Genomic DNA, 13,254 nt, shown 5'->3' with positions numbered 1-13,254 from the left:
ATTAAGTCCCATTACTTAATGTAAAAGTAAAAGTTATGTTGTTATTATTTCATTGCCTTGGAATTAATTCCAACTCACAACAGCCTCATAGGTAAAGAGTAAGACAGTTACATGAATTTTCGAGGCTAAACTTTTCTGAAAGAGGTTGCCAGGCCTGTCTTTCAAGGTGCCAACCTTTCTTTCAGATGGGAGTTGAGCACATAAACATTTCCACCACCAGAAAGCCTAAAAGTTACATATAGCATCCATAAAAAAACTAATCAAATAAACGATTTCTAAAAGATTACAGGATAAAAATACATAAGAATTATTTCTATGCAAAAAAGAATTATTTCTATGCACTATTAATAATTAATCTGAAAAGGAAATTAAGAAAATAACCCCATTTACATTCTTTTCAAAAAATAACACTTAGCAATACACAGAAAATACTTAGCAAAAATAAGAAAATAATATTTAGCAATATATATACTTAGCAATACAAATAAATATTTGACAGAAGTATAAGACTTATAGACTGAAAGCTAAAAAGAAAATTTCAAATATTGTTAAAAGAAATTAAGAAGCTACAAATATAAAGAAATGCCATGTCCTTGGATCATAAGACTTATAGTTATGAGGGCAATATTGCCGAAATTAGTCTACAGTGATTCAATACATTCCTATAAAAATGAACAAACAGATCCTAAAATTTAAATAAAAATGCAAGAGACCAAGAACAGGCAAAAGAATACTGAGAAAGGAAATAGCGGGCTTGCACTTCTCATTTTAAAGCTTACTGCAAAGGTACAGTAATCAAGACAGTTTGTTCCCAACACAAGGATAAACCTATAGATGGTGAAACAGAGCTGAACGCCAAGAAATAAAGTTAACAATGGTGTCATGACTTTAATGAATAAAAAAGTTTTGTCACAAACGGTTCTGGGACAAATGGATAGCCAAATACAAAAGAATTAAATTGGACCCTTAATTTACACAACATACAAAAATTAACTCAGATTGCTTGAAGACCTAATTGAAAGAGCTAAAGCTAGAAAACTCTGAGACTTGTCCCTTTGGGTTTCTGAGGTATGAAAACCTGAGAGCAGCTTGTGGGGTCGTGATCCCTTTGGGGGTCGAACAACCCTTTCACAGGGGTCACCTGATTCATAACAGTAGCAAAATTAGTTACAAAGTAGCAACGAAAATAATGTTATGGTGGGGGGTCACCACAACATGAGCAACTATATGAAAGAGTCGCGTCATTAGGAAGGTTGAGAACAAAAAACACCTTTCTCCCCAATTACAGTTGGTGGGTTCAACTGTTGATCCTCTCGTTAAAAGGCCAACTCATAACACACTACCCCACTAGGGCTCTGTATCTAGTCACAGTCATCAAAATACCCTGAAACTGGTATAATAACTGACATACAGACCAAGGAAATAAACCCACACATCTAAGGTCAACGGATTTTTGGCAACACTGTTGCAAAGGCAGTGAGTTATTTAATGTGGTTCTTCCAGCCAAAGTTCCTAACTTCCACCAAACCAACTTACCCTGCATGAGTCTGGTAAGAAGGTGAAGTTAGATACTGATAAGATTCACCTGTGAATAAATGCAAATAGAATTCCCTGGAGTGCCATGCTGCTGTGTATAAAATGAGCCATCTGAGAAGCTGGAAGGGGATCTCATTACCAGCAAGTCAGGGGTAGAGTGCATCCTAAAGACCCGAGATCCCTGCACAGAGGACCTCCTGCATCCAGAAGACACCTACATCAGAGAAGCAGCAGAACCAGGAGACAGAGCATGGAACACAGTTGGACTTCCCAACCCACAGAGCCGGTAAAGATGAATGCTTTTGTATCGGAGGCAGGCTAGTGGAGTAGGGTTGCTCTGGTCACTTAATCGAGGAAGCTGGGACTCACTGACCCATGGAAGTGGAGTTGAGGTTTACTGGAGTAGAGTACTTTAATTAATTATGGGCACTTAATTCAAGTAGCTAGGTTTGCTGAACCATGGAGGTTAAGCTGGATTGCCTTTTGGTAGAAGCTGTGGGCATTTATTAGACTTGACATAACTTTGGAACATGTCCTGATAAATAACTCAGCCCTGAGCACTTTTCACTGGCATTACAACTTGTTACTTTCCTTAATAAACCTTTTAATCACGAATTTTGTCTAAGTTTTGTGTAGCCATTGCAATGGATATTAGAACCTAGAGATAAAACACAGAACAGAAAGTCAAGGCAGTATCTTTACCCCATCAAATGGGTAACGAAGAATCTCTTCAAAAGATGGTGTCGGAAAAATCCTATTTCCACATGCAGAAAAATAAAACAGGATCCATGCCCCATACCACACACAAAAATTCAAAATGAAATAAGGACCCTAATGTGCAATCTAAAACAATAAAATTCTTAGAAGAAAATTCAGGGGTAATTCTTTTGAGCCTAGCTTTGGATGATCTAATATAGTACAAAATTCAAAGGAAAAGGCAATTAAATGGGACTGCACAAAAACTAAAACTTTTATTCACCAAAAGGGACATTTAAATGGTCACCAAATGCATTAAAAGCTGCACATCATTAGCCACAGAAAAGAAAAGCAAATCCATAATGAGATACCATTTTACTTCAACTGAAGGGGGGAGGTGAGAGAGAGAGAGTGTGTGTGGGGGGGGGAGTGTGTGTGTGTGTGTATGTGGGGAATTTGGAACCCTTAACCAGTTGCTAGTGGGAACACAAAATGGTACAGCCATTGTGGAAAACAGTATAGCAGCTCCTCAAGATTCCCACCTGACCAAGCAATTCTACTAAGTAGAAACTTGAACAACAATGTGCAATGCAACAACATTCACAATGACCTCAAGTTGGAAGCCATATAAATGGCCATAATCAGCTGAATGGATAAACAAAATGTGATATATGCATAATGGAACACTACTCATCTGGTAGAAGAAATGAAGTTTTAATACATGCTACAGTATGGATACAGCTTGAAAGCTTTATGCTGAATGAAATAAGCCAATCACAAAAGGACAAATATATGGCTTCACTGACATAAAGACAAAAAAAGGCAAATGTATACAGACAAAGTACGAGGGTAGGGAGAGTTTAAAGGTTATGGGGAAAAGGCATTAAGGGTAGTGTTACACCAGCTGATTGTTATAATTACTGTCAATAACTTGTACACCTGTAAAAAGATGAATTCACATGTTATGTGAAAAAATTGTGTTTACAACAATGACCAAAAAAAGTTGCTGTGAAGGTTGCTTAAGTACAACAACAACAAATAAAATCTCACAGGATTTGGTTTCTTGGTTTGCTTTTTTAGGGTTATTATGGTTTCATAGGACATCCAGTTACTTGGCCTAATTACGTGTTTAGTGTTTTTGTTCTACCTCTATTTGTTAGACAATGTCTGGCGTCTCTAAAGCTTTCGAGTGGTCATCCTGGGCAATTAAGTCTCTATTTGTCTGGAGCAACAAAGGAAGAAAAGGAAGATATGGACTATGTGGCTAATTGTCTCCATGAACAAGTGCTACTATTAAGGAATATTTTGATCAAAGACTAAAAAATTCTGATAAAAGTATGTGTCAATCTTGATCAAATCAGGTGGCAGCAAGGGATACAGAACAGAACTTCAAATTCTCATGGATCCCAGGCTTTTTGGAACCATGAAGACTGGATTTCCTGAGGAACTACTGCTATAAGATTATCCTCAAACTTTAAACCAAACATTTATTGAACAGTCTAGCTTAGCAAGTAAAAAATGTCTACTTTAAGCTCTCTTAAGAACTATCTATATGGAGGGACCAGACTTCAACCCTGTGCTCCAAGATGTGAATGCAACATACCGGCATGAAGCAGGGAACCAATAGAGGTCTGAGGAGCCAGCCCCAATCTCAACTACATGGACAGCCCACATAGAATTAACTTCAGAGCATAGCACTTATGCTACAGCTCAGGGAGAGGGGCATGTCTGATCAGAGTACACAGGAGTAAACGAAGGGGGAGCGAGAGAGAGCAGTGCACATCCTGATCCACCAAGCCCCATAGCGCTACAAGGGACAACACTGGAGACACAGTGTAGGAATTATGCCCGATCTGACCCCACCACACCAAGGCAAAACACTAAGGGTGTGCAAGAGTAGCAGCAAGGAGAGCAGAGCAATGAAGTCCCCAGGGAATACCAAAATTAGACAGTGGGGCCAGGGCGTGACACCTCATCAGACTCAACTGGAAAACACTCCTAAAAGTCAACCAACAGACCTTGAACTATATACAAGTTTTTCTTTTTTTGTGTCATTGATTTGTTGTTTTCTGTTTTCTTTTGTTGCTTTGTTTTGCTGTCTTGTTTTTGTACATATTATTATCGCTGCATGTCTATCTAGATAAGATAGGCAGGACAAACAATCTGGAGGAGAAAACAAAGGGACCAGGGGAGGTGGGGTAAAGGAAGTGAGTGTTAACAAACCCAGGGAAAGGGATACAAGAAGTGATCTAAAATCAATGGTAAGGAGGGTGTAGGAGGTCTGGTAGAGCTTGATCAAGGGCATTGTAACCAAGAGGAATTACTGAAACCCAAATGAAGGCTGAGCATGATAGTAGGGCAAGAGGAAAGTAAAAGGAAATAGAGGAAAAAACTAGGAGGCAAAGGGCATTTATAGAGGTCTAAATACAGGAATGTACATATGCAAATATATTTATATATGACAATGGAGAAATAGATCTGTGTACACATATTTATAGGTTTAGTATAAAGGTAGCAGGTGGACATTGGGCCTCCACTCAGGAATTCCCTAAAAGCAAGAACACTTTGTTTTATTAAACTGGCATTCCATGATGCTCACTTTGCCGACACGATTGCTGAAGACAAAATGGGTGCATGAGCAAATGTGGTGAAGAAAGCTGATAGTGCCCGGCTACCAAAAGATACAGCATCTGGGGTCTTAAAGGCTTGAAGGTAAACAAGCAGCCATGTAGCTCAGAAGCAACAAAACCCACATGGAAGAAGAACACCAGTCTGTGCGATCACGAGGTGTCGATAGAATCAGATATCAGGCACGAAACAAAAAAATATCATATCATTGTGAATGAGGGGGGGTTTGGAGTGGGGACCCAAAGCCCATCTGTAGGCAATTGGACATCCCCTTATATAAGGGTCACGGGGAGGAGACCAGCCAGTCAGGGTGCAGTGTAGCAACGTTGAAACATACAACTTACTACTAGTTCTTAAATGCTTCCTTCCACCACTGTCATGATCCCAGTTCTACCTTACAAATCTGGCTAGACCAGAACATGAACACTGGTACAGATATGAACTGGAAACACAGGGAATCCAAGACAAATGAACGCTTCAGGACCAGTGGTGAGAGTGGCGATACAAGGAGAGTGGAAGAAGGATCTACATATAACCCCCTCCCTGGGGGACAGATAACAGAAAAGTGGGTGAAGGGAGATGCCGGACAGTGTAAGACATGACAAAATAATAATAATTTATAAATTATCAAGAGTTCATGGGGGGGGGTGAGTGGAAAAAAAATGAGGACCTGATACCAAGGGTTCAAGTAGAAAGCAAAGGTTTTGAGAATGATGAGGGCAACAAATGTACCAATATGCTTGACACAATGCATGATGGATGGATGGATTGTGGTAAGAGTTGTACAAATCCTCAATAAAATGATTTAACAAATATATATATTAGCCAAGAACCTTAGGAAGAAATTAATGTATGTTAATGATGGGACCAATTCAAACCAGGAGGGTTAAAATGGTTACACAATTTGAAAAGTAATAACTAAATTGTACATGTAAAAAAGTGAATCCTAGAACTGTAAATATTATCAATGAAAAAAAGAAAGGCAAACTTAGGACCTTAATACATGGTATGAACACACTATGAAACATAATGCAAAAAAATAAATAAGACAACAAACTTCTTAGAAAACATAAACAGATGACTCCTAGAAATGTACACTTATATGCATCAGAACTCTTCAACAAAAGGATAGAAAGAGAACTCACCAAAAAATTAGCAATTACATATTGGACAAGGGATTAATTTTTTAAATCTACAGTAGACCAACACCTCAACAAGCTGAATAATCCAATTAAAAACAGGCAGAGGAAATGAACAGTTCAGCAAAGAGGACATACAGGTAGCCAATAAACATGGAAAAAAAAATGCCCACAATCAGTACCCATCCAAGAAATGCAAATCAAAACAATGAGCCTTACCCCAGCATTGATAGCAAAGTTAAAAATTAAAACAAAAATAACAAATGCTAGAAGGGGGATGAGTGATTAGAACCCTCATAAACTACTGATGGGGCTGTAAAAGAAGTACCACATGACCTAGGAATTCTTCTGCTTGGTGTAAATCCTAAAGAAATAAATACTACAGCATGAGCAGATATAGGTACACCCATACTCACTGCAGCACTGTTCACAGTAACAAGAAAACAGAAACAGCCCAAATCCCCATTGGTGGAAGAATGATTAAATAGCCTTTGGTACATGTTCAGAATGGAATACTATGTATCATTAAAGAATGATAAATTGTATCCTCATGATATGGATAAATTTGGAGAAGTATGCTGAGTGAAGTCAGTCAATCACAAAAGGGCAAATAATGTACACTACACATTCTTATATAATTTTTTTTTAATCATGAGGGTAGCGGGAAGGTGGAAGGAGAAGGGGAGGAAAGGGAACCAATCGCAATGATTGACTCATTCTCCCCTCCCCGCAGGGGTATGAACAACAGAAACACCAGTGAAGGAAGACAACGGTCAACATTAGATATGAAAACTAAGAATTTATCAAGGGCACGCAAGGGTCGGAGGAGGGGAGGGGAGGGAAAGAAGATGAACAGAAACCATGGGCTCAAATAGAAAGTAAATGTTTAGAAAATGATGATGGCAACATATAAATATGCTTGAATGTTTTTAAGTGTACAATAACTTAAAATTAATAAAATATTGAATGATTAAAGAAAAAAAGTAGACTTTTGGTTTTCTAGGACTAGGAGATAAAAGAGGTAGTAAAAGTAACTTACTACTTGCTAAGAACTAAGAGGTTTCTGTTTGAATTGATGAAAATGTTCTAAAATCAGATTTGGTACTGCTGAAGCACTCAGCTATAAACCAAAAGAGCAGGCAATTTGATTCCAAGCAGAGGTGCTCTAGAATAAAGCCTTGGTGATCAACTTCCCGAATGTAACAACAGCGGAGCCCCCAGGGTGCAGAGCTGCTCTAACATGCGGGGGCCACTCCACGTGGGAAACGACTTGCCAGCACGGGACTTAGATTACATATCAGAATAGTCCAAAATTCATTGTATTGTACACTTTCAATGGGGGAATTCCACAGTGTGTACATGATATTTCAATACAGCTTTTTAAGAAAAAAATAAACAAACAAAAACTTAAAGCCACATGAGAACACTGAGGTCCAGGAAAAGAGGACCTGATATGAGACAGTGCTAAAGACAAATTCTGTCTCTTTTTAAAGTATCTGAGAGCATTCAGCATATTATGGTTTAAGAAGACCAGAAAACTTGGAAAGTATGAGACCTTTTCCCACTTCCACACAAGCTACTTCTGTTCACTGCTTCCAGTTTCAACTTAGTCAGTCCTCCCTCACAAAAGAAAATAATATTAATACATATTCTTCTCCATGCTGATAACGAGAAATCTGTAGTTGTCAAAGCATTTTTTCTCCATCTCTATCTTGGTTAGAGAGTTCTAATAATACCTAAGTCATTACTTGGTATCCATGGAGGATTGGTTCCAGGACCCCTTCAGACCAAAACCTTTAAATACTCAATTACCTTACAAAAAATGACATAGTGCTTATATATATAACCTACACACATCCTCCCATATCCATTAAATCACCCCTAGATTGTTTATAGTACTTAATATAAGGAGGTTTCAAAAAGTTCATGGAAAAAAATTTTTTAAACATTCTAGAATTTTCAAAAAACGTTTGGAAGCCCTCTCATACTACATAAATAGCACTTGGTGCTCCCTCTGAGCTTGCAGGATTGCCTTAACCACTTAACTGTGACACCCTCTCCTCCAAACACACATACACACACAAAACCCTGGTTATTTTCAATATGAGACTGAATCCACCAATACAGAAGTCTTGGATCGGGAGGGTCAACTGGATATTGAAAAGAGAGCCGCTGCTTTCCTTTGCAACAGCACTAGTGCAGCTTTGTGCGCGTTGAGAAATGTCTCAGAACTCCCACCTTCTCACTCACACCAACTGACAAAGTTGGTACTCCTATTTTACTTTTCATGTCAGAAAACTGTAATTGCCACTTTCTATCATCCAGTCACATTTCTACAAACCCTCAGACCTCAATAAAATTACAGTCACATCTTAGGGAAAGAACAAGAATAAGCACTATGAGAACACAGGAGGGATCCGCCACACATCAAGGCATATTTTTACAATTTGTTCTCTTAAAAAGCAGAGTAACTGTTACATTTAAGAAATACTGACTGTATCTCCAATGAAGTCTTATTTTTGTTTAACAATTTATCAATAATCAAATATAACATTTTATTTGATAATGCAACCTGGGTAGAATCTTAATTATATAACATAGCCGTATTTTATTACATTAATAATAATAATATAGTTGAAACAAAACCAAAAAAATCTATGAGAATACAAACCCACCAAAGTTGAGTCTCTATGTTCACACAACCGACAAAACTATAATGTGGCAACTAGCTTCTTATATCTTTAAATTACTACCTATCAGTCCTCTTCCATTGAAGAATGACGACAACTATGAGATATTTATTATCCCTTAAGAACAAGTCAGGCAACTAACAAACAAGATGAACAAGTTAGTTCATTACCAAATTGCATCATATTCACATTTATTTCACAGGCAAAAGGTTCTATAATATCAAATCACAGAAGCAACTAAAACAGACTTTAAAAATTGTATTTTAAATGTTATTAACAAAAAATGCACTATTTTCTTCATAAAAGATATTTAATGGTAATTAGTAATCACAAATTGTCACTAAACAATAATTTCTACCTTTACATTTATGTTCCTACTCATACACAAGACTATAATTGCATACTTTTTTTTAAAGAAAGGGTTCTTACTTTCGATAAGAGATTATTTAGCTCATGGGGATGAAGCTTCACCACCTCTCCAAGTTGCTGTGCAGCCGCTTTTCTTGTAACTGGAGTAGTACCAGTATCCAGTAAGATAAACAGACGGTCAAGCCTAGACAGTAACAAAAGCAAAATGATTATTCTGAGATGTGTTTCCTCATATCTGTATATTTGACCAAATAAATATAATGAGCATCTATTAACAAGGACCTAGATGTAGGCCTTCCAATGACAATTTCTACTTTCGATTAATTTGTTATAGGGGAGAGAGAGTTAGACAACTACACAATGATTATAATAGAGTAAATAAGATGTATGCCATACTACTAAAAAAATATAGCGTCTGAGGTCTTAAAGGCTTATAGTAAAACAAGCAGCCTTCTAGCAGAGAAGCAACGAAGTCCACATGGAAGAAGCACACCAGCCTTTGTATTCATGAGGTGTTGAAGGGAAAAGGTATCAGAAGCTCAAACACAGCAACCAAATTGATGTAAAGACGTGTGGAAGTAGTGGAGACCCCAAACCCACCTGTAAGATAATTGGACAGCCCCTCTCAGAAGGGCCACTCGGAAGAAATGATATATACAGGGTTAGGTATAGCATTGATGAAACACATAAATTATCCTCTAGGTCTTGAGTATTTCCTCTCCTAACTATTATGGTTTTTGTTTTACCTCATTAATCATGTTCAACTTGTGAACATTCATTTGTGTAATCAAGATTGTTAGCTATATGAAAGCCAAGTTAGATAAGCCTTCAGAAACAGTAACAAGAGTAATGATTCCCTGAGGGTATGGGAAGGGAGAGATGGGGAGCTGATAGCACTGAAGACTGTATAACCCCACTCTAAGGGAATGAACAGAATTGTATGTGAATGGATATATTGGACAGTGTAAGATATGGCAAAAAAATAAAAGGGTTCCTGGGGGTTAGAGTGAGAGAGGGAGGGGAAAGGGGGTAACCAAATTCAAGAAGAAAGAATGTTTCGAAACTGCTTGTGAAAGCAATAGTACAATACTGCTCGATGTGATTGAACCATGGAATGTTGTATCCGTAAGAGCGCCCAATAAAATTATTTTTAAAATTTTTTTAAAGATTTACACCATAAAAGGACAAAGTGCTCTTAGGAATGTCCAATAAGGGTACAAATACTATATTACCAACTATTTAGTACTGAAACAGCTTCAAAAAGAAATGGTGTATGAGATGTATCTTAAAGGTAAAATAGGATTTCAATGCTGATAGAAGGTGGTAATAGGGTAAAACAAACTGGAAGAGGGAATAAAAAGAACAAAACCATTTTTTTAAAAAGAGAGCACATTCAGAGAATAATATAAATTGGCTAGAATTAAGTATATTTAATAAAATGAACAACCAACTGCCATCAAGTCAATTCCAACTCATAGCAACCGTACATTGGGGTCCCAAAGCCGTAAAGCTTTTTTTTTAATTATTCAATCAATATACTATATCAGAGAGCAACAAGTGTTGGAGGGGCTGTGGTGAAGTAGGAACCCTCCTCCACTGTGGGCGGTCGTGTAGATTAGTACAGCCACTGTAGAAAGCAATCTGGAGATACTTATAGAAAATGGAAACTGATCTACCTTATGACCCAGTCATCCCTCTACTGGGCATATACCTAGTGGAGGTAACAATTAAAACACGACCAGTCACCTGCGCTACAATGTTTATTACAGCACAATTCACAATCACAAAGACTTGGAAACAGCCTAAATTTCCATCCATAGATGAGTGGATTAGTAAACTCTGGCACATACACACAATGGAGTACTATGCAGCACTGACGATCACATGAAACACGTGGTTTCGTGGGAAGAGCTGGAAGGAATGATGCTAAGTGCGGTATGCCAAACTCAAAAGGGCAGGTGTAACATGAGTCCCCCAAGGTAAGTACAACCAGCACGGAAGGAATAGAAGAATAAACACCTATCTCGCAATAAACGGGAGGAAGCATAGACAGTTGAGGGAAGGGCAGATCACACCCAGGAAGGTACATGAGAGTCCAACATGAAGAAGGGGAAGGGGGGCAGGTGGAGGGAGAATCGGAGTGGTGAAAAACTGAGATGATGGCATTGGGGGAACAGGGCACTAACCCACCCAGGGGGAGAGTTTTGGTTGTGTCCCCACAGAACTGTAATGTGCATACAGACCCCACCATGACATGCCAAACTAGGAGGGCAACATAATGTGCGGAGGAATCCACAAAAAGACTGGACCACACATGCCCGGTCCTAACCAGAATCAGTCCGACCCCCACCATGGAAGGGAGTTCCAGAGAAAACGAAAATAGATTGTCTGGTGAGGACAAGGAACTGAGCTACTGTATCCAGAAGGAAGCTGAAGCAAATGAAGGGGGAGGAAGGGAGTGGAGCACACCCTGACCCACCAAGACCAGAGGATGACAGCCCGGCTCGGAGCGCCCAATGCACATAGGACCATATAGCCGGCCCCACTGTGAGATGCGACATCCTGCACTGACCCATGGCCCTACACAGGACAGCACCAGAGACACAGTATGGGATGTGTGACTGAGCTGATCCCACCACGATGAGGCAAAACACGGGGTGTGCAATTGAGCAGCAGGGGAAGCAGAACAAGGAGGGCCGTAAAACTTTTACGGAAGCAGAAAGCCTCATCATTCTCCTGAGGAAGAGCTGGTGAGTTTACAGTTAGCAGACCAATGTTTACCTGACAGCATTACCAGGGTTCCTTATTTAAAGAAATATTGGAAGATAAAAGTGCTGGAACTCTATTGTGAAGACTTTAGAATACACAGTGCAACTACGAAGATTGTAATTATCGCTATGTGTCAGATTAACTAGGATGCTTCTCAGTGATTTGGCATATAAGGCTGGTTGCTCTATCACAATGTAAATATAAACATCTTCCATGATCCGTCTGATGTTATCTATTAGTTAGCCTCTGTATATAAATGCGTGTTCTCACAAAGCTCACGTTCAGATTCTACATGCTTCTCGTCATCTGGTCCCTGGTTTCTAGGGCATAAGTGTAACAGAAGTTTGCTAACAGACCTACAGATTTAGATTTACCAGCCTCCACAATCTTGTAGCCCAGTAAAGGTCTCCAGGTGCCACCAAACTTAGCAATTTGGGGCTTAAATGCCCCTACAATTGTGTGAGCCATTTTTAAAGGTAAATCTTATCAATCTCAGTATCTACCTCTACATGTCTGTGTGTGTGTGTGTGTGTGTGTGTATCCAGTTCTTGCTCCCCTAGATGACCCAGACTAAGGTACAGGTGTTGTATGAAGAAAGTGATTATAGAGGACAGTCAGCGGAGAACTGGGTGAGGGAGACGTCGGATGGTATAAGATATGATAAAACAATAAGTATTTATAAATTATCAAGGGGAAGGGGGGAGCGGGGAGGGAAGGGGAAAAATGAGGAGCTGATACCAAGGGCTCAAGTATAAAGCATTTGTTTTGAGAATGATGAAGGGGGAAAAATGAGGAGCTGATACCAAGGGCTCAAGTAGAAAGCAGGTTTTGAGAATGATGATGGCAACATATGTACAAATGTGCAGGACACAAACAATGTATGTACGGATTGTGAAGAGTTGTATGAGCCCCTAAAAAAATGATTAAAAAATAATTTTTTAAAAAGACTTATTTTATAGAGAAAAAAAGAAAGTGACTATACTGGAGATATGCTTTAAGACTAAATTTTAGAAGATTAATCTGAGAACTGTATGAAGTATGAAATGTAAGGAAAGCTATAGAGAATTTTAGGTTAAAAGGGCAGGTCTGAACTAGAATGTTATGAAGAGTGAAAAGAAGAAATAAATGAAGCAAAAGACATGGTATGCAGTATAGTAACAAAATGAATCATTAAGGGTATTGATGAAATTTAGAACTTTAGTGAATAAAGACATCACTTAAAAATAATTTATATGATTATGTCATGATTTGTAATAAGTATATAAAACACAGATACAAATTTATGTCACTGGGCACACAACACATTAAGACATAATACATGCTAACAAGATAAAGGGATAAGAGAGGAAGAACCTTTAATTCCATTTTTCTACAAACTTTTAGAAGCGCCCTTCAAATAGATACAATATATCTTTTTTGTATGTTAC

At 38.4% G+C, this 13,254-nt stretch overlaps 1 protein-coding gene across 2 annotated transcripts in view; it reads right to left on the bottom strand.

The window, feature by feature from the left end:
* BTAF1 (B-TFIID TATA-box binding protein associated factor 1) overlaps positions 1-13,254 on the bottom strand; it is a 102,733-nt gene that overhangs the window by 72,717 nt on the left and 16,762 nt on the right. For both annotated transcript variants that reach the window (XM_075534643.1, XM_075534644.1), the window contains exon 2: positions 9,119-9,242. In XM_075534643.1, the coding sequence (XP_075390758.1) occupies positions 9,119-9,242 (124 nt within the window). The remainder of the gene's footprint in view (positions 1-9,118; positions 9,243-13,254) is intronic.

The sequence above is a fragment of the Tenrec ecaudatus genome, chromosome 16, assembly GCF_050624435.1.
Source record: "Tenrec ecaudatus isolate mTenEca1 chromosome 16, mTenEca1.hap1, whole genome shotgun sequence".
NCBI lineage: Eukaryota > Metazoa > Chordata > Mammalia > Afrosoricida > Tenrecidae > Tenrec > Tenrec ecaudatus.
Note: the sequence above shows the minus strand (reverse complement) of the source record. Positions and strands in the feature narration are given on the sequence as shown.